Below are 27,827 nucleotides of genomic sequence, written 5' to 3' on the forward strand. Positions count from 1 at the left end.
ATAAAACCAGAACCTTTGGAGGATGATGTGGTCCAAGCTGGGGACGTTTTTGAAAACTCCTCCAGGTGATTAAAACACAGGGCCAGGATGGCAAACTGCTGCCCTTCCTGTGGGCTCTGTAATGTCGGTAACGGTCAGTCACGAGCATTTTATATTTCAGTGTGAATCTTTAATTTAACCTTTGCCATCTAACAAGTTTAAAGCTGGTGGCAGTTTCCCTGCTCGTTTCTTTAGTTGCAAATCACTACACTGAGTTCAAAACAGGAAAACCTCACAATATGAATCTTCCAAGTCAATATATTCTTAAAAAGTATTAATGGCATAAAAGTCACCAAAAACTAAAAAGGAGGTTCTGGGTAAGAAGAGTAGATTCTCTGGTGTCTTTCATTTTGCTTTTGCCCCTGGAGGCCATTATTTGGCACCATACATAGCGCTGTCACAAGCCTGCCCCCCTCTCTCCCTCTCTCTCATTACGCAACTCAATTTAGCCCCAACTAAGAGGCCACCAGAAAGTCCACAAAAGCAGTTTATGTCCAAATTAATATATTAACCCTAAAGAACACTTTTAAATCAATTTCTTTTGTTTGAATACTGAACTGGAGTCTGTGGTGCTGAAAGAATTTTCTGGAAAATAAGATGGGAAGTCAGAGGTGAGGCTCCAAGAGTAAAGAACGATAAACTAAAAGGAGCCAATTTAGTAAATCAAATTTTTCTGAGAGACGGCTAAGAGGCTGGTTGCTGAGAAGCTGCAAATGTTGAACTTAAAAAAAAATTTTTTTATTTTGGCACTTTCTTTCGCAAGCCAAACCAGGAAAATAACCAAATACGGTTTGTGCAGAAGAGTGACCTGGACAAAATATCTCTGGTCCTTCTACTACTCAGTTGTCTCATCTGAAGGATGTGCTCCTTATTCAATTCGAAAAGCAAAGTTTAAATGGGCTGTTTGCTCGTATTTGATTAGACTCTTCCCAGTAAAGCCTTCTGTTTAATAGACATTCAGAACATAACCTTGTAGAAAAGAGATCAAGATTTCAGTTGATCTTAATTATATCTTATTCTCTGTCCTGTTTACTTATTCATTCACTCAATAAAATGTACTGAACATCTACCACCTGCCAGAAAAGACATGAAGGTGGCTTGGCCTAAGGTGGTGGCAGTAGCTCCACAGAGAAATAGGACTGGTGAGATATTTAGGGGTAGAATTTGACAGCCCTTTATGACGGGCTGGATGTGGGACGAAGGGCAGGGAGCAGTCAAGAATGATTCTACTCCTAGGTTTATATCTGAGGCAACTAGGGGATGGTGGCAGGGACACCAGGGGTGGAAGTGGGGGGGCAGGGAAGAGGGTAATTTTCCTGTTCACGAATGTGTAGGGTGGGTTTGAGTCACAGACTCCTAAAAAATAGGGAACAATTTTGTACGAACAGGCACTTTCTGGGGAGACAGTCCTCAGTGTTTGACATTTATTTAAAATAAAGTTAATGACCCCATAAATGGTTAGGGATCACTGATGCATAGCATATAGAACTTGGAAATTCTTAAACATTACATTCACGTCAAACAGATGATTCTGCCAAGTTGTTCAAACAAATGGTCTTTTTTTTTTTTTAATGTAAATCTTCTCATGTGCCACAATCACATTCTTGGTAATTACACGGAATATTTTTTAAAAAGTTTTTAAAATTTTTTGGCTATGTTGTGTCTTCACTGCTGCGCACAGGCTTTCTCTAGTTGCAGCAAGTGGGGTCTACTCTTCGTTGTGGTGCGGGGATTCTCATTGCGATAGCTTCTCTTGTTGCGGAGCACGGGCTGTAGAGTGCAGGCTCAGTAGCTGTGGCGCACGGGCTTAGCTGCTCCACGGCATGTGGGATCTTCCCGAGCCAGGGATCGAACCCGTGTCCCCTGCATTGGCAGGCGGATTCTTAACCACTGCACCACCAGGGAAGTCCAAGCAAATGGTCTTTAATAAGACCATGTCTCAAGAGTATTCTATGCTTATGATCTGGTACAAGAACAAGGTAGCATCAGTGAGCGTTAATTTCATTCAACTTGGCCAAGAGACTTGATAAACATTCTGCAGAACTCTAGAATTTATATCAAAAACTAATTTCCACAATAAGTTGAATGACTTTGTAAATCTGAAAAGATTCTAAGCAAAGCCAGTACAGAATGCGGGTTTATTGATAATTACATGATGTTTGCTAGAACTGATTTGGCTTTTATTGTAAAACTCACCATTTTTCCCTGAACACAAGTTTTGAGGCAACTTTGCTGAGCCTCATCAATCTGGGTAAAGTCAACTGTTGGGTCAATTCCATGTAGAAACCAAATAAAGACCAAAAAGTTTTGGTGGAGTTATATTTCTGAATCCAAACAGTTTAGCAAAGATAAATCTGCATCAACTGCAGAAAAAGTTGTTGAAAAACAGTCTACCTGATCATAAACAGTTAGTTGTTCCACTGCCTAAAATGTGAGATGTAAGAAGGATGTTATCACTTAATTATAGCCAAATGTTCTACCCCTCTCCTCTCAATTCGATTAAGGTGGTGGCAGCAGCTTTACAGAGAAATAGGTGGACTAATGGACATTTAGGAGGCAGAATTTGACAGGCCTCTGCCCCACTCCAGATGAGTAAAGGAATGTTATTACTTTTAAAATTCAGAAAAGAAAGGATAAACTTGTGGCTCTGGCCCATATCATGTATATCTACTTAAGTTTCATCCTTCTAAGCAAAAGGAAAGACCAGTATCTGTTAAAGAGGAAGGTACTGTGAGGAGGAAATATGGAACATCCTGTGGGGATATATTTTGCCTAATAATATTCTAAATGGTTCATACACAGTCTTATTTAATTGACAGGTATTGTCATATACATGGTATGAGAAGAGATTTTTCATCAGAATGTATGAGTAACAACACTGTAGTAACAGGAGGTTTTTGTCAAGGAGTCATTTGTTGTAGTAAGAAATGAACTGAGCTCAGTCTTTGGTTTCTACCTGTGGTCCTGTGGAATGACAGATCAAGGAAGAGTTTGTACCAAACATCACTTAAATGGAGTTGAGAACCACCTGGAAATACTCTGCTCGAGGCAGAAGAGCTACTGCAGCAGACTCTGAATGTGGAACCAGGAAATCAAGGAAGTGACTGAAAGACCACTGAATTACAGTCACAGCAAGATGGGACTAGGTTTGGAATTCATGTGTGGAATAGTCTCAGAAGAGAATTTAAGAAACTGGAAGATGGCTTAGAAGGGTTTGATCCGTTGCTATGAAGGAGAGAAAGAAAACAAGTCTTTGAAATGTGGCTGCCAGGTACTTAAGAAAAGGCTCCAGTGTGAATGAATCTCCAATTTCATGGAATAAAAGTATTTACAATACAGCAAAGGTTTACAAAGGCCAAAGTACTTGAAGAATAAAGAGGTCATGCCGAAGATGAAGACATATATTTTGGTCAAGAAGAATGTCAAATATTTGTTTTCACAACTACACAAGGAGATTTTGTATTTTACTCAACCAAGCTCTTTGGGTCACATATTTAAGTGAAATTTTCGTTCCTGCAGAATTATCACAACAAAAACTATAAAAAAACCACCTAGACATTTTTGACAAAACAAATTCCAACTTCATAAATATTTAAATAAATCAAACAAAATGCTGTTACAAACTCCAAAGATTAGGCTAATCGTAATTCTTTGAGCCCAATAACTTCCCATTAGTTCCATAACATAAGTTTAGAAGGCAGAAATAGAGTAATATTTTGGTTTCCTCATCAAATTATTTATCTAAGTTGCACCAAGAAGCAATAATCAAGTAAACACTGTTTCCTATATAACCATTTTTCCATAAACTAAAAAACATCAAAAAAATTTAACAGAAATATAAAACAAAGTTTACACCAAACAGAAAGATAAAAGCATTTCCTGAAATCTATGCTTATAACCAAGAAAATTTAGCTATGAATAAATTCTCTACTCAGTTTTGGGGTATGTCAAACACTCAATTTCATGTGAAAAGTGGCACACAATGATAATTCTAAAGTTAAGAGAAGTGCTTGCCTGAGAAGTTAAAACAATTTCTGTCTACGTGGTTAAGAATGGCAGAGTTTAAAGTATTCTGGTTCCAAAAGGCTAATGACACCAAGAACTTACTAGGCCAACTGGTGACTGACCAAATGAGACAAATGACACCTGTTAGGAACAGGGCTGCGTTCAAAGCACACAGACAACTCTAGTTGACAGGCGCCTTGGTTGGCATCTTGGAAAACGTCAAGATCTGAATGAGCTATCAGAAATGAAATCTTTTAAATGTCTTAGTGATGGCTCCTGCAAAATTATGAATGTGGCACTGTATATATAAGTAAAATGAATTTAATTCTGAAAAGATACCAAAAGTTTGTTAGAAAGGCCTTGCTACCTAGTATAAATGTTAATAGGAAGCCTCAGAAGGACTGCTCTGTAAGATTTTAGTTTCTCACCCCCGAAGATTCCCGCCCCCCCCATTCAGATTCTTCAGCTGTATAACTGGCCCACTGTTATTTAATCTATCCACATTCAAAAATATGAGATCTTTGTAAATCAATCCCTCTCCCCACCAACACCAGGGGTTGCTCAGCTATCTATCAGAACCACCATTCTTTTGGACTTATGCCCAAACTGTGTCTTCTAGCATCAAATCATTTACGTGACACAAGATGGTGTTGCAGTATTTTCCTGTGGAAAGGGCCCTGAGGAGCTAAGAGTCAGCAGAAATGGGAATTTAAGCTGTGCTACTTTAGGCAAGTCAGTCTTTCTAGGTTTCAAACTTCCTCATCTGAGGTCCCTTCTACACCAAAATTCTACAATTCTAAGTCTTTAGGTTAGACATAGTCTGACTGCAGGCAGAAGTCTCTAGTTATCCCCATACCTTGAAATGGACAACTGGCATCTCAAATGTGTGAGAGTGAGAGGGAAAAGGCATGGCTCACTCAGCTGGAATGGCCCTCTTTTGATATCCCATGGTGTGTTTTTGGATGGGAGAGGGGTATTGGCACAAGCCACTGGAGTTAAAACCTGAGTGGCTAATAGTAAAGCCACTCTCTCTGCCACCCCTAAGGAGTTTACAACCAGGATTCTCCTGTGTGTTCTCACCCCCATTCCCTCAACACACACCTCAGGCCCCCACTTCCCAGTCAACATTTCTTGGGGACCGTCACTACTTCTAATAGAGCCTTAACACCAAAAATATGGGGGGGGGGGCCTGTTCTAAGTATAGTAGATATCAACCCATCTTCTGACAATAAAATATAATTAACCCTAAACCACGAGCATCTCCCGATCTTTTGAGCATTTCTTATTGCTATTCCTGCCCATATACAGAAACCTATTTATTCATTTTCAAATGATCTATTAAATTTGTTTGATGCTTTGAGCTATTTCAGTTAACTACCAAACAAAGCGCACCTTTTGGGAGAAGGTAGGGAAACATATTGACAGATTGGCTGTCCTAGTCAAAGTCAAGTAGTCAAAATGTGCGAGCCTCCAAAGGTTCATTCTTCACTCTGCTAATTCAAATAGGATCTTAACTATTCATTACTAAATAGGCTTCTGTCAAAGTGTGCTGACACTCATTAGTTTGACATGGGTCTGTCTAAATGATTCTCTATCTGGCCATTTGCAAATGGATAGGATTCTGAAAGAGCCTTATTAGCACAGTGATTCCATTATCACCATCTAACTGGCAAAGTGTGAAATCAGTTGCTGTCAGGTTACCCAGTGTTGGCAGAGTTCTTGCTGGTAGTTTTGTGCCGTTATAGAGAGGGTTACAGTTTGACCTACTAAATATGTAAATACTGCTTCTACCAGATTCACCCTACCGGAAACCCAATGATTGTCCGTCTGGAGAAGTGATGAATATAACTCAATATTCTGGGTTTCTTCTCTAAAGAATGAATTCTAAGAAGCATCATCCAAAATGAATTTTCTTCTTTAGAAACAAATTGTGGATAATTACCTAAACTTATATGAAAAACAGCTTTTCCAGTTCATATCACGGTTGAGTATCACATACGAAATTTAACTGTCATGTGATATTTAACTGTTCATTGACCCTCCATATAACTCTTCAACTGTCTTCTCCAATAAAGATGTCTGATGGAAAATCACAAAAACCCAAATGGGAAACCTGTTCTTTCTGGGTCAACTATCACTGATGTTTCCAGACTACAGTTTTTTGGTCAATTAGTATACCACCATTCTTATAGATATATTGGAATTAAAGGTAAATCTGGATTTTAAAATTTTACTGCATTTAACATGTTTTCTCTAAGGTTTTTAAACCAAAACACTCAGTAGTTAGAGATAGTTTGGGTTAAATTTTGTTTCATGATCACTTCATTCTAAGAAAGAAGTTTCAACCAGTAATACTCTACATTTAAATGCACTCTGATATTTACTCTCATCTCACTCCCTTCCTCAGTGGACATTTTGCTTATTAAGTAACTGAGAAGGAAAGAGGAGACATTCCTTATTGTAGAAAGAGAGAAAGGAACTAGGGGCCAGCTCTGCCATTTAATGCCAAAACAGGAGGCCTTAGAAGAGGGGCTAAAGGGTGAGAACCTAGTCATAGGCAGCGTGCCAGTAATTCACACCTCTTTCTCTGATTTTACCACTAAGAAATGCTTCTGTATTGGATTTTTTACATTTGGGTATAAGTCTGGTATTTTATCACAAAGAAATCTGTATCACTCACATTCTTTAATTTCACCTTTCAGTCTTTTCTCCTGATGGTTTATACTATGAGCTAAACAGAATGTCACATAATAAATTGGACTTCAGAGAACATCATGTTATATAAATGCTTAAACAATACCACTGTTTAACTACTGTTACATTAAGGCTCCAGGGAACTATGATGACTTACAGAGATGGCTCAGCTAAGTTTCAACAATCGGTCTCTATAATTTTGTTGTTAGTCTTCAAGAAATTGCCTATGCTGAAAGACAGCTTAATTTTTTTTAAATGTAAAAGGGTTCACATGACCAAAGCTTCATGGTGTGGATTTTCTTACTGATCCTAGTATTTCAAAGAAATAATGATGGTAAAGATTGGAGCCCTAGATTCTCTCTATGATATAGAAGTTTTCAAATGAGAAAAAGCAGCCTTAAAATTCAGACATCCTTTTTCTAGAGATAGGGATGTGAGAATTTTTGTCTTATTGCATATGGATCACAAAACATTAGTTTTTCAGTTTACATTTATCAGTCACGATATATACAAGAAAAACATTTATAGAAACACAAAAAATCCTTTAAACTACTACACTGAGCAAAGGTGAACAAAACCATACAGAAAAAGAAACATCCATAAAAATGAAAATTAACATTAAACATCAATACTTACACAACAAAGCGGACTGTTAGCATAACAAAGCTAACGAAGAGTCACACAGAAAGACACAAGCATCAACCATCAAAATACTACTTTGTCTCAATACCTCCTTCTTCTTTTGGCCTGGGAGGTCACCATGCCCTACGCATCTAGTTTATTTTATCCTCCCTGCTCTCTCATGCTTCCATCCTTTTCACACTGGGGTACCAGTGCAGGAGGCTCCTGGATGTGGCTAGCCGCGCAGCAGCTCCTAAGGCAGCAGTGGCTGTGCTTCGAGGAATGTAGAGCTTCTGAGAAATCTGGTGCTCAGGAGACAAAATCAAAGACAGCTGGTCCATGGCTCCCTGACTCTTATCTTTGAACACTGTAATAGCATGGCTACTAGAAATATCTTCATTCTCTAGGCTCTCTGGAGAGCTTTCCACTGAAAAAGAAAGAAAACACAGGTCTTTTCAAGAGGTTTTCACACCCTCCCATTCTAGACCTTTACTAACATGTGTTACAACCATCTTCTGGTTAGGTGGTGCCAATTACCAATGGCAAATCAGAGAGAAAGAGACTCAGAAACCAGTCAAAAAATGGAAAGGAGATGAGGATGGGGGATCATGCACTGAGATAAAATGAATCTTGTCAGGATGAGGGCAAAGAAGAGAGGAAAAATATGTACTTGTGAATAAGGAAGGGAAGATCTCTTTCTAGGACATCAAAAAAATAAATTGGATATAATTCCAATTCCAGGGAAGAATCCTTAAGCTCCCTTACTTCCTCCTCTCAGCAGTGAGCAAAATGGTGTCCCATGGGCCTTCTCTATTGCAAAAGTGGTTCCAATTCCAAGTCTGCCAGCATAAAAACAAAACTGACCAAGACTGTGTTTGCTAAGAAATTCCAAAAGCCAATTATCAGCCACAAAAAGAATTCCTTGGGAATTAGTTTAACTAAGAAGAAATCATCTTTTCAATGGAATAAACTGCTGGGAACTCCATGCTGAGAGTTCTTAATAGCCATGGAAGTGGATACTAGCATCCTCACATGTGTACTCTAGACCAGGGCTACTGAAGGAGCTGGTCTATGAATTGTTTGAACCTGCCTACAATGAGAGAAGGAGCTTTTGCCAACATCTAAGCCAACACACTGCTTCCTTCAAGAAAGTCCTCCTTTAGGAAAAAAAAAATCTAGGGGAGCTAAAGAATGTGCTATTGTGTTGTCCATCATCACAAATGCTTCATAGACTAGTACTGGTATGCTGACTACATTCTGAAAAGCACCGCTCTAGACCTTAAAATTACAGATTTCAAAAATTCAGAAAAAAATCAGGCATAATCCAATATCTTATTCATCTTTGCATCTAGCAGCAGTAGCATGTGGTACATGTGCCATACGTTTATGATAAATTAAATTAAGGAGAATTTTATAGGGTATTCTAAAAAGTAAAACTCTGACCGCAAGACTATAATTAATGCCCACTAGAGTGGAAAAGAGACAGTGAGTTCTAGTGAAATAATGGGGCTTTACAGGAAGTCACTGGTGATCTCAGATTTTAAAAGGTATAAAAACATGAAAGCAGGGACACATGATGAAAGAATTTAAAAGAGTAGCAAAACTTCTGCTTCCAGACATGATGCTAATTAAACAGGGATTGAAAAATAATCTCTCCTGCTTTAAACAACTGAAAAACTGGACAAAGTATATAAAACAACAGCCTTCAGACACTGAACAACAAGCTCAGAGGACAGTGCTCCCTGAGAGACGGGAAACAAAGTGAGCCCTACAAGTGCCTGAGCTCACTGTCAAAATAAAGCCCAGACTGCAGTACAGGGAGGGAGAGTCCACAGTGACCCTGGAGGTCTCACTGTGCTGAGAAGACAGAGTTTGGAATTCATGGAGGCCAGGTGTCTGGAATTCGTGGGGGAAAAGTACAAGTGAAGAGGCAGCTGCAGAGAGAAAAGAAGCTGGAGACCTGCAGAGGTCGCTTTGAGCCTTAGGCTGGGTAGCGATCTGGCTCACGTATGTGAGGGGACCACCAAGGCCAAGGAGAAAACCTACCTGAAAGGAGTAGGCAGAACAATCAGTAGGTATTTTATACTGGGGCAAAATAGTTTGTGTTCCCACCAGCTACGGTGTAAAGACATCCTAACACATAGGACACCAAGTCCCATCGATACCCTCAGAAAGGTACTGCCTAGCAGGGCCAACAGACTTAAGGCTTTTCTAAATCAGCCTAATGAAACCTAAAATAAACACAGAAATAATCAAACCAATTGCAGGTAATTTAATTACATTCCTACCCCCCCAATAAATTATACATAGACAGCAGGGAGGGAGGGAAAGAAGGAAGAAGGAAGGGAGGGAGGGAGGGAGGAAAGAAGAAAAAGAGATCCAGCCAACAATATATAATTCAGCATCTGCCATCCAATAAAAAATTACCAGATATACAAAGAAGCAGAAAAATATGACTTGTAATTAGGAGAAAAACCAATCAGTAGAAGACAATTCAGAAATGACAGATGACAGAATGCAGAAATGATACATATGCTAGAATCACAAGACAAGGGTATTAAAATAGCTGTCATAAGAACACTCCAAGGGGCTTCCCTGGTGGCGCAGTGGTTGAGAATCTGCCTGCCAATGCAGGGGACACGGGTTCGAGCCCTGGTCTGGGAAGATCGCACATGCCGCGGAGCAACTAGGCCCGTGAGCCACAATTACTGAGCCTGCACGTCTGGAGCTTGTGCTCTGCAACAAGAGAGGCCGCGACAGTGAGAGGCCCGCGCACCGTGATGAAGAGTGGCCCCCGCTTGCCACAACTAGAGAAAGCCCTCGCACAGAAACGAAGACCCAACACAGCCAAAAATAAATAAATAAATAAATAAAATAATAATAAAATTTAAAAAAAAAGAACACTCCAAGTATTCAAGAAGTGAATGATGAGTATGCTGAAGGGAAAGATGGAAGATATAAAAAAACCCAAACCAAACCCTAGAGATTATAAATTGAACTTCTGAGATGAAAAATATACTGGATGGGAAAAGAACATATTAAACACTGAACAAGAAAAGGTTGTATTATGCTCATAGATCAGAAGACTCAACATTGTTAACATGTCACTTCTCCCCAACTTGATCTAGAGATTAAAAAAAAATCCCAATAAAACTTTTAGCAGGCTTTCGGCAGAAATTAAATTAATCCTAAAATTCATATGGAATATGACCTAGAATAGCCAAAACAATTTGAAAAAGAAGAACAAATTTATATGATTTCAAGACTTACTATAAACCCACAAAAATCAAGACAGTGGTATAAAGGCAGACGTAGTAGTAATAGAACAGAATGAAAGTCCAGAAATAGACCCTCACATATACAACTTAATTGGCTTTTGACAAAGACATCAAGGCAGTTTAATGGAGAAAGGACAGTCTTTTCAATAAATCATGCTGAAACAGCTGAATATTTATATGTAATCAAAATAAACATTGATCCTTACATCACACCATACACAAAAATTAACAAACTAGATCACAGACCTAATGCAGGACCTAAAACTATAGAACTTTTATAAGAAAATGTAAGAGAAAGTCTTAGTTACTTGAGTTAGGAGAGATTTCTAAATAGGACACAAAAAGTTCAAACTATAAAGGAAAAAAAGAATCAACAAATCTGATTTCATCAAAAGGAAAACTTTTGCTCTTCCAAGGATGCCGTTAAGGAAATGAAAAGGCAAGCCACATACCTGAAATATTTGCAACAGATGTATCTGACAAAGGTTTTGTATCTAGAATAAAGAATTTTTACAAATCAATAAAAAGAAGATAATCCAATAAAAATGCACAATTCACTAAAGAAGATATACAGATGGTACATAAACACATGAAAACGTAGTCAACATCACTGGCAAACAGGGAAATGTAAATTAAAACCACAATAAGATACCACCACACACCCACTAGAATGGTAAAATTTTAAAAGACTGGCGATATAATATGTTGCCAAGAAGATGAAGCAATCAGAACTTATGTATATCGCTGGTGTGAATTACCAAATGGTTCAGCCACTTTGGAAAACATTTTGGCAGTTCTTAAAAAGTTAAACAGGGGCTTCCCTGGTGGTGCAGTGGTTAAGAATCCGCCTGCCAATGCAGGGGACACAGGTTCCATCCCTGGTCCAGGAAGATCTCACGTGCCGCAGAGTAACTAAGCCCGTGCGCCACAACTACTGAGCCTGAGCTCAAGAGCCACAACTACTGAGCCCGTGTGCCACAACTACTAAAGCCCACACGCTTATAGACCATGTTCCGCAACAAGAGAAGCCACCGCAATGAGAAGCCCGTGCACTGCAACAAAGAGTAGCCCCCACTCGCTGCAACTAGAGAAAGCCCACGCGCAGCAACAAAGACCCAATGCAGCCAAAAATAAATAAATAAATAGATTTATTAAAAAAAAAAAAAAAAGTTAAACATGCAGTTAGCATATGACCCAGCAATTCCACTCCAAGGTACTTGCTGAATAGAAATAAAAAACATATGTCTACACAAAGAGCTGTATGTGAACACTCACAGCAGCTTTATTCATAATGGCCCAAATCTGGAAACAATCCAGATGTCTGTCATCTGGTGAACAGAAAAACAAATTGTGGCATTTCCATACAACTGGGTACTACTCAACAATGAATAGGAACAAACTTTAGACACCAGCAACAACATAAATGAATCTCTAAAAATCACGCTAAATGAAAGAAATCAGACATAAAAACTACATACTGTATGACTCCCTTTATATGAAATTCTAGAAAAGGAAAAGTAACATGCCAGAAGCCAGAAAGTAGGGGGAGGGAATGACTGCAAAGGGATATGAGGAAGCCTTTTAGACTGATGGAAATATTCTATTATCATGACTGTGGTGCTTATTACAAGACTGTACACATTGGTCAGAACTCACAGCATTGTACACTTAAAAACTGGCAAATTTTACCGTGCATAAACCTGACCCCGCCACCCCCCAAATTGCAGAAAAAAAAAAGAAGAGTGGCAAAGTGAAAGGGAACAATTGGAGGAGTTCAGACAAATGCTAACATCAGCAATTTTTCAAGTCATGTTCTGAAGAGATAAATGAAGGTTTTTAACAACATGGCAAACCATTGCATTTGTCAACTGTATGTCAACCTACCTGAACCAGAGTGTTTTTGTGGGGAAGCGACCACTGCAGGAGTTGAGTTGAGCGCTGCTGTGGACAGCTGAATTTGCTCTGGCCGACTCTCAATGCTGCTAGGCTCAAACTGGCCACCTTCTGCTGACTGCTGCGACTGGGTAAGAGAGATGTAGAGCTCCTCCAATTCGGGCAACGCAGGAGAATCTGAGGAACTCTTTAAGTCTGGTTGCTACAGAACGGGGAAAATGGGGCAAAAGCATGAAAAGTAACTGTTAGTTCAACAGTAAGAACTAAGTCTATTTTGTTTCCTTACTTATATACAAAAGAATATTTTCATATCATAATTAATAAATAAAACTCCCCACTTTAAAAAATCTAGATACTCTCTGGAAAACAAGTCCTTCTCCAACTTAGTGACCATTAATTCAACAAGCATTTATTGAATGCATATTATGAGCAAACATGGTACTGAGGGCTGCCAAGGAAGAACGGCAGGAAATGAGAGAAATAACATTCACTGAGCACTCACTGTCAGGCACAATGCTAGGTTCTTGGCATGTGTTTCTTCAATGAAACATCAGAACGTTTTTCTAGGTTAGGTGTTGTTACATCTTCTTTATTACCGCTTCCTTTACTTAGCATAATGCTTTTTTACAAGAGCCTTACCAAGTTATCCAATGTCAACCAGTAAGCGACAAGGCAGAGAGATGAACTCAGGCTAGCCTATGTTCTCTCTGCTCCATCACACCGCCCCCCAGTAAATACGGTCCCTGTCCCTAAGGAGCTCACAGTCCTCGGCTAGGGAAATAGTACACGTGCTGCAGGTGGCCATGAAGAAGGCATTAACTGCATTCCGCAGCATCAACAACATGCTAGGAGAACACAAAGGACTTAAAGGAAGGCTCCTCAGAAGAAGTGACAAAATGGAGTACTAAGAATCAGGGTTTGAGAGGAAAAGATGAACTTCCCAAACAAAGCCTCGATTTGGGCTAAAGTGAATGAAGTGCCAAATTTTAATCAATAGATCCTATATCCTACCACAGAGTCGCTGCTGAAATAGCTACAGTTTACGGTGACTCAGAGAATTTGTCTTCTGTGATGCTAACTGGCACTGACGATTAAGTGGGCCCCATCAGGACCAGGCCGTGACGAACCAACCTAAGTGGCTGACAGCCTGGGATCTGCCCAGCGTAAACGGAAACAAAATTTATACAAACAGAAAATGTAGCTTTGTGTGTTCTTTAGGCTGTGGAGTAGACATTTAATATCAGCTGGCATTCCTTTTGCATTCCTTTCTTCTTCCATTACGAAACACCTTGTACATTTTCAAACATGGCTGGCATGGATGTGACTGATATATAATTATGTCATATACAAATGGCCGTGCCCCTTTATTTGGCAGCAAAAATGAAAACTCTAAAAGTCCACATAGCTACCCTGCCATACAATATTCTACTTCAGGAGAGCAAAGAGCTGGATTCAAATTTTTGCTTAATTTATGCAGCTTCATGTATGTGCTTTAGCTACCCTTTAAGTTTATTCTCACTGAAAATGAGGTTCTTTCAATAAAGCTTCAGTAATAATTAAGTAAATATTAATATGGCAAACTTTTAGAGCTGGAAAGATCATTAGTCCAAATCAGTCCTTGCAGATGGATAAACTAAGGCCCCAAAAGCCAACTTGTTCAAACTTGTGGTAAAGACTAAGCCATAGATTACAGAACTCCCAGACAGGCGTTCTTTACACTAAGCCCTGCTGCCTATTTTCAGTAGTTTAACAACAATCAAAATCAGAAACAGTTTTTTTAAAAGCTGTATCTTTTTTTCTTTCCTGATAAATATGATTTTGAAGAAAGACAAATTGTTAAAACATATTCAAATGCATTCTCACAGCTTTTCACACTGGAAAAAAAGAACATAGGTAAATGCCTTCTAAATTTGAATGCCAGTACTGAAAGCAAGTACCTGTGGTCAACTTAAGCACTCAACTGAAAAGTAAGAGTCTCTTCCTCTAAACAGTGGTTTAGAGTGCTGCTGCTCAAAATGTGATTCACCATCAAGCAGCTTCAGCATCAGCCGGAAGCTTGTAAGACATGGAGAACCTCGGTCCCCATACCAGATCTGCTCAATCAGAATCTGCACTTTCACAAGATTCTCAGGTGATCTGTATGAACATTATAGTTTGAGAAGCATTGCTCTACCAGATTTATCCCTCTGTAGTTATCAACTACTGACTCCCTCGTAGTTGTCTGAAAATATACCTTTATGGAACTAGAGGTTAGTGGCAGCTTTTCAAGAAACATGTTCATGATTTCTGAAACATTAACTTACGCAATCAAAAGCATAGACCAAAACCACAATAACATACAACTTCACGCCCACTAGGATGGCTATAATTTTTTAAACTAGATAATAACAAGTGTTGGCCTCTTTGACATAAATCACAGCAAGATCTTTTTTGATCCACCCCCTGGAGTAATGGAAATAAAAACAAAAATAAACAAATGGGACCTAATGAAACTTCAAAGCTTTTGCACAGCAAAGGAAACCATAAACAAGACGAAAAGACAACCCTCAGAATGGGAGAAAATATTTGCAAACGAATCAACGGACAAAGGATTAATCTCCAAAATATATAAACAGCTCATTCAGCTCAATATTAAAGAAACAAACACCCCAATCCAAAAATGGGCAGAAGACCTAAATAGACATTTCTCCAAAGAAAACATACAGACGGCCACGAAGCACATGAAAAGATGCTCAACATCACGAATTATTAGAGAAATGCAAAGCAAAACTACAATGAGATATCACCTCACACCAGTTAGAATGGGCATCATCAGAAAATCTACAAACAACAAATGCTGGAGAGGGTGTGGAGAAAAGGGAACCCTCTTGCACTGTTGGTGGGAATGTAAATCGATACAGCCACTATGGAGAACAATATGGAGGTTCCTTAAAAAACTAAAAATAGAATTACCATATGACCCAGCAATCCCACTACTGGGCATATACCCAGAGAAAACCATAATTCAAAAAGACACATGCACCCGAATGTTCATTGCAGCACTATTTACAATAGCCAGGTCATGGAAGCAACCTAAATGCCCATCGACAGACGAATGGATAAAGAAGTTGTGGTACATATATACAATGGAATATTACTCAGCCATAAAAAGGAACGAAATTGAGTCATTTGTTGAGACATGGATGGATCTAGAGACTGTCATACAGAGTGAAGTAAGTCAGAAAGAGAAAAACAAATATCGTATATTAAATGTATGTGGAACCTAGAAAAATGGTACAGATGAGCTGGTTTGCAGGGCAGAAGTTGAGACACGGATGTAGAGAACAGACATATGGACACCAAGGGGGGAAAACTGCGGTGGGGTGGGGATGGTGGTGTGCTGATTGGGCGATTGGGATTGACATGTATACACTGATGTGTATAAAATTGATGACTAATAAGAACCTGCAGTATAAAAAAACAAACAAACAAAACAACTAATACTAAACTTTCATTGGGTTATTTGTATGGAAATATGTTAATATAAATGTTTCAGACATTACATGAAATTTCTAAAAATCATATGTTCTGGTATAATGTTATAAGTCATAATCCTAGTTATTACTTTAAAATGTATATCTCAGAAATAACTAATTTTCTTGTCAACTGCATTATTATGAACTTTCATCAAATCTTTAACTGTGGTCATTTTTAAGTCTTTTGTCATTTACAGACAGTTCTGTGTGTACTCTGATGCTTTTGCAAATATGTTCCAATAAAAGGGTTTCATCTTCAAGAAATTCATGGAAAAGACTCTGACAAGTACAGGTTTCTGGTAACTGACTGTACTGCTGAACTGAATGAATAAGCATTTTCAGAACTCTAATGAAAAACTGATGAACTCATAAAAGTGCTAACAAAAGATCAAGATAAAAAAAAATTAATTACATGGGACTGAGTGAACTGATGAGGATGAGTGTAATTTTTGTGACTTTCTGTTTGAATTAAAAAAAAAAAAATCCCACAAGGACTCAGAGGCAAAGAATATACAAATCAATTTTCACTGCAAAGTAAAGGAGCTGTTACAGTGGAGGATTACTGGACTGAATGTCAATATTATGACATAGTATGAGTGTGTTTCATGTTTGGTAATTGCAATCATTGTTGCTTTTGTTGTGGTCATCCATGTACAATGCTTGGTGTCAGTCTATTTATCTCTTGTAAAAATAAAATACAGTGTGTGTGTGTGAAAAAAAAAAAATCAAGTGTTGGCAAAGATGTGGACAAATTGGAACACGCTTATATTGCTGGTGGGAATGTAAAATGGTGCAAGTGCTTGGAAAAGTTTGGCAATTCCTCAAAACACTAAACATAGAGTTACCATAGGACCCAGCCATTCAACTCCTAGGTATATACCTAAGAAAACTGAAAACATATGTCCACATAAAAACACATACACAAATGTCACAGCAGCATTATTCATAATAGCAGAAAAACAGAAACAACTCAAATGTCCATCAGCTGATACACGGATAAACAAAACGTGGTCTATCCATACAATGGATTATTCAGCCATAAAAAGAAGTAAAGTACTGATACATGATACAACATGATGAACCTTGAGAACATTACGCTAAGAAGCCAGACACAAAAGGCCACACACTGTATTGATTCCAATTATATGAAATGTCTTGAAGAATAAGTAAATCAATAGAGAAAGTAAGATTAGTGGTTGCCTGGGGGGAAGAGGGTTGGGGAGATTGGGTGGGGGTGACAGCTGAAGAATGCAGGGTTTCTTTTTGAGATAATGAAAATGTTCTGAAATTCTTATGGTGATGGAGGCACAATATGCTAGTAAACTAGTGAATATACTAAAAGCCGTTGAATTGTACACTTTAAATGGGTGAACTGTATGGTATGTATGTTATATCTCAATTAAGCTGAGGAGACAGAGGATGGAGTCTGAGCCCCACGAAGGCGGAGGAGCTTTGACAAACTCCTCAGGCTTTCAGCTGAGATCTCCAAAGAATCATGCTTTAGGAGTAAGAGCCACATCCAAGGAGTAAGGACAAAAGTGAAATACAGCAGTCCTCACCAAACCTAAACCAAGCCTCAATATGTGTGAAGGTGACTGGCTGGTATCTGCCAGCCACTAGACAACTGAACCCTCTTTGGAGGAAGCTATCTCATCCAGAGCCTCTCTAATTTTTTAGCCATAATGTTCAACATTCAATTAAAAAGAACCATGAGGTATGCTCCGCCTGTCTTTCCCCTCCCCTGAATGCCCAAAACAGGATCAAATGACAAGATCAAATAGAGAAAAAAGACAGTAAGAACACACTCAAAGGTAATTCAGATACTGAAATTATCTGTGAAAAACTTTAAAATAACTATGATTAACATGTTCAAGAAAATGGAAGTTACAGACAAAATTGAGGAAAATATGGAGAATTTAAATGGAGAACTGGAATCTATAAAATAAAGAAAAGAATCAAATGGACATTCTAGAGCTGGAAAATAATATGTTTGAAATTAAGAGCTCAATGTGTGGGTTTAACAGCAGACTGGATCCTGTAGAAGACAGGACTAGTGCACTGGAAGAATCAATATAAAACCTCCAAACAGAGGCATTGCAAAAGAAAACAAGAGAGTGAACAAGAAAACAGAGCCCAAGTGGGACTCAGCCAAAAGTGAGTAGAACTGAAAAAAGTATGTAGAACTGAAATGCCAGCAGGAAAGGAGAGAGATAATGAGGCAGAAACAGTGTTTGATTAGATAAATGGACCAGAATTTTCTAAAACTGATGAACAGTATCAATCTGCTGATTTAATAAGCTCAGTGATACATATGCAGAATAAATCCAAAGGAAATCACATCTAGATATATAATTATCAAAATGCTAAAAGCAAAAGACAGAAAAATCTTAAAAGAAGCCAGAGGGGGAGAAAAAGACATACCTTCAAAGGAGCAATGGTAACTGACAGCTGGCAATTCAACAGAAGCCAGAACATAAAGGAATGACATCTTCAAAGTACTGAAAGAAAACAGTGCCAACCTATAATTCAATACTCATGGAGAATATCCACCAAAAAGGAAGATTAAAGTCAGAAATATGGGAAATTAAACATCATACTCCCGAACAACCAATGGGTCAAAAAAGATCAAAGGTAATTAGAAAATATTCTGAGACAGACAAAAATGAAAACACACAGTATACCAAAATTTATGGGATGCAGCAAAGGAAGAATTAAGAGGGATGTTTCTAGCAATGAAACAGTAAAAACACATTAAAAAAGGAAGAAAGATCTCAAACAACTCAATTTTACACCTTAAGGAACTAAGAAAAGAAGAACAAACCAAGACCAAAGTTAGCACAAGGAAATAGTAAAAATTAGAGCAGAAATAAATGAAATAGAGAAAAGAAAAAAATCAATGAAACTAAGAGTTGTTTTATATATTGAAAATATAAACAAAACTGAGAAACCTTTAGCTAGACTAATGAAGAAAAAAAGACTCAAATGATATCAGAAAAGAAAAAACATTACAACTAATGCCACAGAATTGAAAAGAATTTTAAGAGACCATTACAAACAACTGTACACAAACAAACTGAATAACCTGAAAGAAATGGATAAATGCTTAGAAACATACAGTCTTGCAAGACTGAATTAGGAAGAAATAGAAAATCTGAACAGACAGATTACTAGTAATGAAATTGAATCAGTAATCAAAAACCTCCCAACAAAGAAAAACACAAGATAAGATGGCTTCACTGGTAAAATTCTACCAAACATTTAAAGAATAATTAATACCAATTCTCCTCAAAGTCTTCCAAAAAACTGAACACTCCCAAACTCATTTTACAAGGCCAGCACTACCCAGATACCAGAGGGATAGTGGTTTTTTTCTGAAGGGGTGATGAAAATGTTCTAAAATGGATTATACGGGTGGTTGCACAAGTCTGTGTATGCTAAAAGTTATTTGAATTGCATACTTGAAGTGAATTACATGGTATGTGAGTTATAGTTCAATAAAGCTATTATATCTTAAAAAAAAACTACCTGAGAAACAAAATATAAAAGTTTATTTTATCCTAAAGCTAAATCTGTGCTTTAAGTAACCTACATTTCTGGAACAGACTGTTCTATGTAATGCAGCATGCTTTTATCAATGATCTCATGCAAAGTAACCATATTCTGTAGAAAATGTATCACTCAGAAGGTTCATCTTCCACAAATCTGCTTTTCAACAATTCTCCTAGACTTGAGTGCTTCATTTTCAACGTAATGCACAGAAGTACAGAGACCGTTAGCCAAATTTCACGATTCACACAAATAGTCCTGCTGTTTTCAGGATGGAGAAACACAAAACAAACGGATTTTGTTCCAGGGTTAGTGTTTTCTGCCAAAGCAACAAAAAGAAAAAAACTGGCCTAGATGATAGGACAGATACAGAACTTAAAATGTATGGTTAAGTGAAAATACCTGTTTTCTCTATCCCTAATGTAGAGGCTTAATCAATCTTTTAATTCTAGTCTCAGAATTTTTTTCTGGAGAGATGAATAACTATAGTAAGTTAAATGAAATTTATTTTTAAATAAACATACATTTTTATGTACATGTATTGTACCAAATGCTAAGAGAGGGATCATTAACCAGAATTTTACTTTCTAAAAATGAAAGTACTTCCTCATGAAAACTTGTCACAATAACATTCATTAGACTTTTACCTTTTGAATTCTGGTTGTGCCAGTATTTTTTTCTTGAGCACCCAGTCCTTCTAGGTTTTGAACTTCTACTTTCTTTCCACTCACAAGACCTGAAGGCTGCCATGAATCATCCCATATATCTTTGGGTGTAGAAAAACACCAATCCTATAGAGAAAAAAAATTGCAAAAATAAACTGAGATATAGTGCCATATGATCCAAATGGAGGATAACTTGGGCAAGGTAAAGGCAAAGAGGCAATGTATACTAAACAAGAAAAGATATTTATTAACTTTCTATATCAGTGTGAGTTTTCCCCCTTGCTTCATTGGTCCATGCCCAATACACTGAATTCCTCTGAATACACAGATCACATAAAAAAACCCACAACTCTCTTTGTAGTATTTTCTTCAATACTGTTTTCATGGTTAGATGATTTTCATGATCATCCAGTAGTTAAATGGCACAAATAACAAGGGGCAACTTAAGTGTTGATATTTCTTCTTTCTAAGAGCTGGTGGAAAATAGATTAAAATTTAAATATATAGGGCCCAATGTTAGTAAATACACTCACTGCAGAGGTCCAGACATAATATTACAAGGCAATGCAATAAAAATTAAATTAGGGAAAACTTTATTTTTAGATACTAAGGCTTTGACTAGGTGCCAACGGTAAAACAAAAATCATAATGAGGGCTTCCCTGGTGGCGCAGTGGTTAAGAATCCGCCTGCCAATGCAGGGCACACGGGTTCGAGCCCTGGCCTGGGAAGATCCCACATGCCGTGGAGCGGCTGAGCCCGTGCGCCACAACTACTGAAGCCCGCATGCCTATAGCCCGTGCTCCACAACAAGAGAAGCCACCGTAATTAGAAGCCCGTGCACCACAACGAGGAGTGGCCCCCACTTGCTGCAACTAGAGAAAAGCCCGCGCAGCAACAAAGACCCAACTCAGCCAAAAATAAATAAATAAATTTATGAAAAAAAAAAAAAAAAAAAAAAAAAAAAAAAAAATCATAATGATTGATAGGATAGATAGCCACAATAAGTCCATGGTTTACTCTCCCCTGCTTCATCCTGCCCCCATCCCTAACACTACCATCTTTGGTGGGGGGGTGGGGGTGGGAATACATTCTTCTGAATTATTGTCTGATTAATCCCTATGAAATGCAGAATGCATAGCTTTTTTGAGGCTTGGACAATTACATTAATATTTCCTTTTGCAGTAGTGATTTGCTTTATGTTTTCCCAAGGATCTAACCTTCTGTGGCATTTCTTTACATGATGAATATGGTTTCTTTCCACCAAGGCTTGAGGTAGATAAGTGGGAGGCAGCATCACTTCCTTCTCCCATTCCAGCCTGCAAAGGTAACCAGTTCTCATCCCATATATCATCACCTATGGTTACTGACTCCAGGCATGGCATTCCAGTGGGAATCTCATCCTAGAATGTATCAGGTGACAAATAAAACTTTAATTTATGGTTCCTGTATTGATACATTTTGAAATTTAGGTTTACAATTTTTCCTAACTCCAGGTAAAGATGGCAGTTCGAGTACATAATTTATTACTCTCTCTCTCTCTCCTGACACATCACCAAAATAAAATAATTTAAGGTATAAACTTATGGTCAAAGAGAATGTAAAAGGAGAAAACATCACCTATGTTCTGGATACAGGGAATCAGACAACTGACAACTTATTAAGCAGTCCTGAGAAAGTGGAATCCTGAGCTTGGAGCAGGAAAAACTGAGAGTCAACCCAAATTTATACCATAAATACTGCAAACGTTCAGGAATTGCTCCTACAGAGTTTTTGGAATTGAGGGTGTAAAGTGGGAATGAAAACAAGAGCTCTCGTTAAAAGTCTGTGTAAGAAGCAGTTAGATCTCCAGGTACCCTCCCCTATTTAAAAAACCCAGGAAACTACACCTTTTCCTCCTGCTGGAAGACTAGAGGTCTTCTGGAGGGTAAAGCTGAGGACGGTGCAAGTATATAATAAAAACAGTGGAATTAAATGAAGGGTCGTTTTATACTGAATATAGAGCTCTGTCACTCTCTTTTTGATAGCAGGACAGAGATGAGAGTAAAGAATGCACAAACTTGAAGATAGATCCAATCTGATTATCCAGTCTGAACAACTGAGAAAAAAATTGGGAAAACAAACAAACATACGTACAAAAATAGAGCCTCGGGGACCTATGGGACAATACCAAAAGGTTTAACATTTGTGTCGTCAAAGTCCAAGAAGAAGAAAAGAATGCAGTGCAGAAAAGTTATTTGAAGAAATATGTCTGAAAACTTCCCAAATTTGGTTTGGGAAGACACAGACCTACAGATTTGAAACGCTTAGCAAAACTCAAACAGGATAAACTCAAAGAAATTCATGCCTACATAGATTGCGATCAACATGGTGAAAACTAAAGACAAACAAATATCTTGAATGAAGCCAAAGAAAAATTACACATTATTATAGTGGAAGAACAATTTCAACACTGCACATCTTGTATCAGAAAACATGAAAGCTAGAAGGAAGTGAAATGGAATTTTTAAAGGGTTGAAAGAAAAGAACTGGCAACCTAGAATTCTACATCCAGCAAAAGCATCCTTTAAGAATGAAGATGAAATAAATACATTCTCAATGAAGAAAACAAAAATAATTTTTTTTCTACAGACTTGCCCTAAAAGAATCACTAAAGGGAGTTCTTTGAATAGAAAGGAGATGATACCAGAAGGAAACCTGGAATATCAGAAATAAAGGAAGAGCAACAGAAAAAGTAGATATCTGGGTAAATATAATAGACTATTCCCCTCTTGAATTTTTCAGAATGTTTGAAGATGGAAAGCAAAAAATATAACATTATAAATTCTCAATATACATAGTTATTATACATAGTAGAAAATAAAGGAGGTGGGAAGGGGTAAAGACCTATATGGTAGTAAGATACCTACATTCCACTTGAAGTGGTAAATACTGATTAAGTCCACTGTGAAAAGCCAAAGGTGTATATTGTAATTCCTAGAGTAATCAGTACAAAACTATACATATACAATGAAAATGTAGTAAGTAAATTAAAATAGGCTACTAAAGAAGAATGCTAAATAATAAAAGAATACTACCAAAAAACAGCAATACTAAAAGAAGAAAGGAAGAGCAAAGGAATGAAAAGCTGGGGAAATGAATAGAAAAATAATAAAATGGTAGACCTAAAATCAAAACATATTGATAATTTTATTAAATGTAAATGGACTAAACATACTAATGAAAATTCAGATTGTTGTGCCTGGACCTAACCCTTCCCACCTGCAGGCTGGAACCAGCCCTGGGACACCCAGAACCATACAGCCAGCTATGCTGGAAACCAGCTCCACCACCAGCAGACTGACACCGCAGAACCAGCCGACACAGAACCTGGCCCCAGCCACCACATAAGGCAGGGCCTGGCAACCAACCAGGCTGAGAGCCAGCCTTGCCTACCAGTGCACCCACAGTAGTGGGCACAGTCACAACAGAAGGGCCCATGCAGCCCACATGGGGGCATCCCCATAGAATATAGCTCCGGTGACCAAAGGGGAGTGTGCTGCTGGGACCCACATGACGGCTCCTATATAAGGCCACTTTCCAAGAGCAGGATATGGAACAAACTAACCCAATACTTAGATATAAACACAGAGAATTAGGCAAAATGAGAAAGAGGAATATGTTCCACATGAAGGAATAAGACAAAACCCTAGGAAAGGAACTAGGTGAAGTGGATATAAGCAATTTACCTAATAAAGAGTTTAAGATAATGATCATAAGTATGCTCAACAAATGCAGAAGAAGAATGGATGAACACAGTGAGAAGTTTAACAAAGAATTATAAAATATAAAGAAGACCCAAACAGAGCTAAAGAATACAATAACGGAAATAAAAAATACACTAGAATATCAGCGGTAGATTATATGACACAGAGGAACATATCAGCAAACTGGAAGACAAAGTAGTGGAAATTACCCAAACTGAACAGAAAAAATAATTTTTTAAAATGAGGATAGTTTAATACGAGACCTCTGGGACATCAAGCATGCTAACATTCACATTATACAGGGGTCCTGGAAAGAGAAGAAAGAGAGAGAAAGGGGCAGAGAACTTACCTGAAGATGTAAATAGCTGAAAACTTCCCTAATTTGGGAAAGGAAACAGATATCCAGGTCCAGGAATCACAAAGAGTCCCAAACAAGATGAACCTAGAGGTCCACACCAAGACACATTATAATTAAAATGACAGAAATTAAAGATAAAGAGAGAACCTTAAAAGCAGAGAGAGAAAAGCAACTAGTTACATATAAGAGAACTCCCATAATACTATCAGCTGACTTCTCAGCAGAAACTTTGCAGGCCAGAAGGGAGTGGCATGATATATGTCTACAACCAAGAATACTCTATCCAGTAAGGCTGTAATTCAGATTTGAAGGAGAGACAAAGAGTTTTAAAGACAAGCAAAAGCCAAAAGAGTTCAGCATCAGTTTTATAAGAAATGTTAAAGGGACTTCTCTAAGCAGAAAAGACCACAACTAGACATATAAAAATTATAAAAGGAAAATCTCATTGGTAAAAGCAAACATACAGTAAAGGTAGTAGATCAACTACTTATAAAGCTAATAGGAAGGTTAAAAGATAAAAGTAGTAAAATAATCTATAACCACAATAAGTAGTTAAGAGATACATAAAACAAAAAGATGTAAAATATGATGTCAAAAACCACTATATGTGAGGTAGGGGGAGGGAGTAAAACTGCAGGGTTGTTACATTGTGTTTGAACTTGAGATCAGCAACTTAAAATAACTATATATATATATGCTTTGAAAACTTTACATATATGTGTGTGTGGGTGTATATATACATACATATACACACACATACAGAGAGAAAGAGAGGGAGATGGAAGGAGGAAAAGGGGGAGAGTTAGTTATATATAAACCTCATGGTAACCCCAAACCAAAACTCTATAATAGATATACACAAAGAGAAAGGAATCCAAACATAACACTAAAGATAGTCAACAAATCACAAGGGAAATGAGCAAAAGAAGAAAGGAACAAAAAGAACTACCAGAACCAATCAACAAAATGGCAATAAGTATATATCTATCAATAACCGCTTTAAATGTAATGCTCCAATCAAAAGACACAGAGTGGCTGAATGGATTTAAAAAAAAAAAAAAAAAGACCCATCTAAATGCTGCCTACAAGAGACTCACATCAGATCTAAAGACACACACAGACTGAAAGGGAGGGGATGGAAAAAAGATATTCCATGCAAATGGAAATGAAAAGAAAGCTAGGTTAGCAATACTTATATCAGACAAAATAGACTTAAAACAAAGACTGTAACATGAGACAAAAAAGGATATTACATAATGATAAAGAGATTAATCTAACAAGAAGATGTTACAATTGTAAATATATACACACCCAACACTGGAGCACATAAATACGTAAAGCAAATATTAATAAACATAATGGATTTTATTATAAACAATAATAGTAGGGGACTTTAACACGCCACTTACATCAATGGACAGATCATCCAGATAGAAAAATTAATAAGGAAACACTGGCCTTAGATGACACAGACCACCTGGACTTAATAGAGATATATAGAATATTCCATCCAAAAGCAGCAAAATCACATTCTTTGGATGTGCACATGGAACATTATGCAGGATGGATCACATGCTAGGCCACAAAACAAGTATCAATAAATTTAAGAAGACTGACATCATATTAAGCATTTTCTGACCACAATGGTATGAGACTATGGAAGTCAACTACAAGAAAAAGCTGCAAAAAAGCACCAACACATGGAGGCTAAACAATATGCTACTAAACAAAAATGGGTCACTGAAGAAATCAAAGAGGAAATTTTAAAAATACCTGGAGACAAATGAAAATGGAAACACAATGATCTAAAAAATCTATGGGATGCAGCAAAAGCAGTTCTAAGAGGGAAGTTTATAACAATACAAGCTACAAACAAGAAAACAAGGAAACTAGAAAAATCTCAAATATACAATCTAACCTTATATCTAAAGGAACTAGAAAAAGAGAAACAAACAAAACCCAAAGTTAGTAGAAGGAAGGAAATAATAAAGGTCAAAATATTGTAGAAATAAATGAAAGAGAGACTAAAACAACAATAGAAAAGATCAATGAAACTAAGAGCTGGTTCTTTGAAAAGATAAACAAGATTGATAAACCTTTAGCCAGACTCATCAAGAAAAAGAGTGGGCCCAAATAAATAGAATCAGAAATGAAAGAGAAGTTACAACTGATACCCCAGAAATACAATCATACAAGACTACTAAGAACAATTATACACCAACAAATTGGACAACCAAGAAGAAATGGATAAATTCCTAGAAACATGCAATCTTCTAAGACTGAATCAGGAAGAAATAGAAAATCTCAACAGACCTATTACTAGTAATGAAATTGACTTGGTAATTAAAAAAACTCCCAACAAATAAAAGTCCAGGACCAGATGGCTTCACAGGTGAATTTTACCAAACATTTAAAGAAGAATTAAAACCTATCCTTCTCAAATTATTCCAAAAAATTGAAGAGGAAGGAATGCTCCTGAATTCATTCTATGAGGTCAGCATCACCCTGATACCAAAACCAGGCAAAGACACCACAAAAAAAAAAAAATTACAGGCCAATATCACCGATGAAGAACTAAACTTGTAATTACCATACAACTCAATAATTGCGCTCCTGGACATTTATTCCAGAGAACTTATGTTCACACAACAATCTGTGTACAGACATTCATAGCAGCTTCATCTGTAATAGCTAAAAACTAGAAATAGCCCAAATGTCATTCAACAGGTCAATGATGAAACAAACTATGACACATACATGCCATGGAATACTACTCAACAATGAAAAGATCTAACTATTGATACATGCAATGACTTGAATTATACTGAGTGAAAACAGCCAATTTCAAAGGGTTACATACTATATGATTTTACATAGCATTTTTAAATGACAAAATTTTATAAATGGAGAACCAATTAGTGGGGAGAGGGGTGGTGGGAGGGAGGTGGGTGTGGATATAAAAGGGGCAACACAGGGACCCTCGTGATGATAGAATTATCAGTATCTTGACTGTGCTGTTGGATACATGAACCTGCATCTGTTAATACTGTAGAGAACTAAATACACACACACACACACACACACACACACACACACACACAAGTAAGTACAAGTAAAACTGGAGAAATCTGAACAAGATTGGTGGATTGCATCAATGTCAATATCCTGATTGTGACACTGTATTACAGTTTTGTAAAATGTGACCACTGGGGGAAGTGGGTAAAGATTACATGAGATCTATCTGTATTATTCCTTATAGCTGCACATGAATCTTTTAGTTACCACAATAAAAATGTCAATTAAAAAATAAAAAGGAAATAAAACTAATTCAACATTATCTTTTCCAGAAAACAGAAAAGGAAGAAATGCCTCTAGACTCATTTTATGAGGTCAGCATTACCCTGGTACTAAAACCATGCAAAGATAGTACAAGAAAACTACAGACCAATATCCTTCATGGAAATAGACG

At 37.4% G+C, this 27,827-nt stretch overlaps 1 protein-coding gene across 8 annotated transcripts in view; it reads right to left on the reverse strand.

Annotated features, from left to right (window-relative positions):
- Positions 1 to 1,448: 1,448 nt before the first annotated feature.
- The window catches only part of TDRD5 (tudor domain containing 5), a 108,571-nt gene continuing 82,192 nt past the window's right edge, over positions 1,449 to 27,827 (reverse strand). For 6 of the 8 annotated variants that reach the window (XM_082465211.1, XM_082465212.1, XM_082465210.1 and 3 more), the window contains 5 exons: positions 21,475 to 21,657; positions 20,239 to 20,382; positions 12,522 to 12,732; positions 11,090 to 11,131; positions 1,449 to 7,786 (listed from right to left, as the gene is read on the reverse strand). In XM_082465211.1, coding sequence (XP_082321337.1) covers positions 7,539 to 7,786; positions 11,090 to 11,131; positions 12,522 to 12,732; positions 20,239 to 20,382; positions 21,475 to 21,657 — 828 coding nt within the window. In that variant the 3' untranslated portion in view covers positions 1,449 to 7,538. The remainder of the gene's footprint in view (positions 7,787 to 11,089; positions 11,132 to 12,521; positions 12,733 to 20,238; positions 20,383 to 21,474; positions 21,658 to 27,827) is intronic. The other 2 variants (XM_082465216.1, XM_082465213.1) reach the window with 1 other exon arrangement.

The sequence above is a fragment of the Balaenoptera physalus genome (genome assembly GCF_965194825.1).
Source record: "Balaenoptera physalus genome assembly, chromosome: 1".
Lineage (NCBI taxonomy): Eukaryota > Metazoa > Chordata > Mammalia > Artiodactyla > Balaenopteridae > Balaenoptera > Balaenoptera physalus.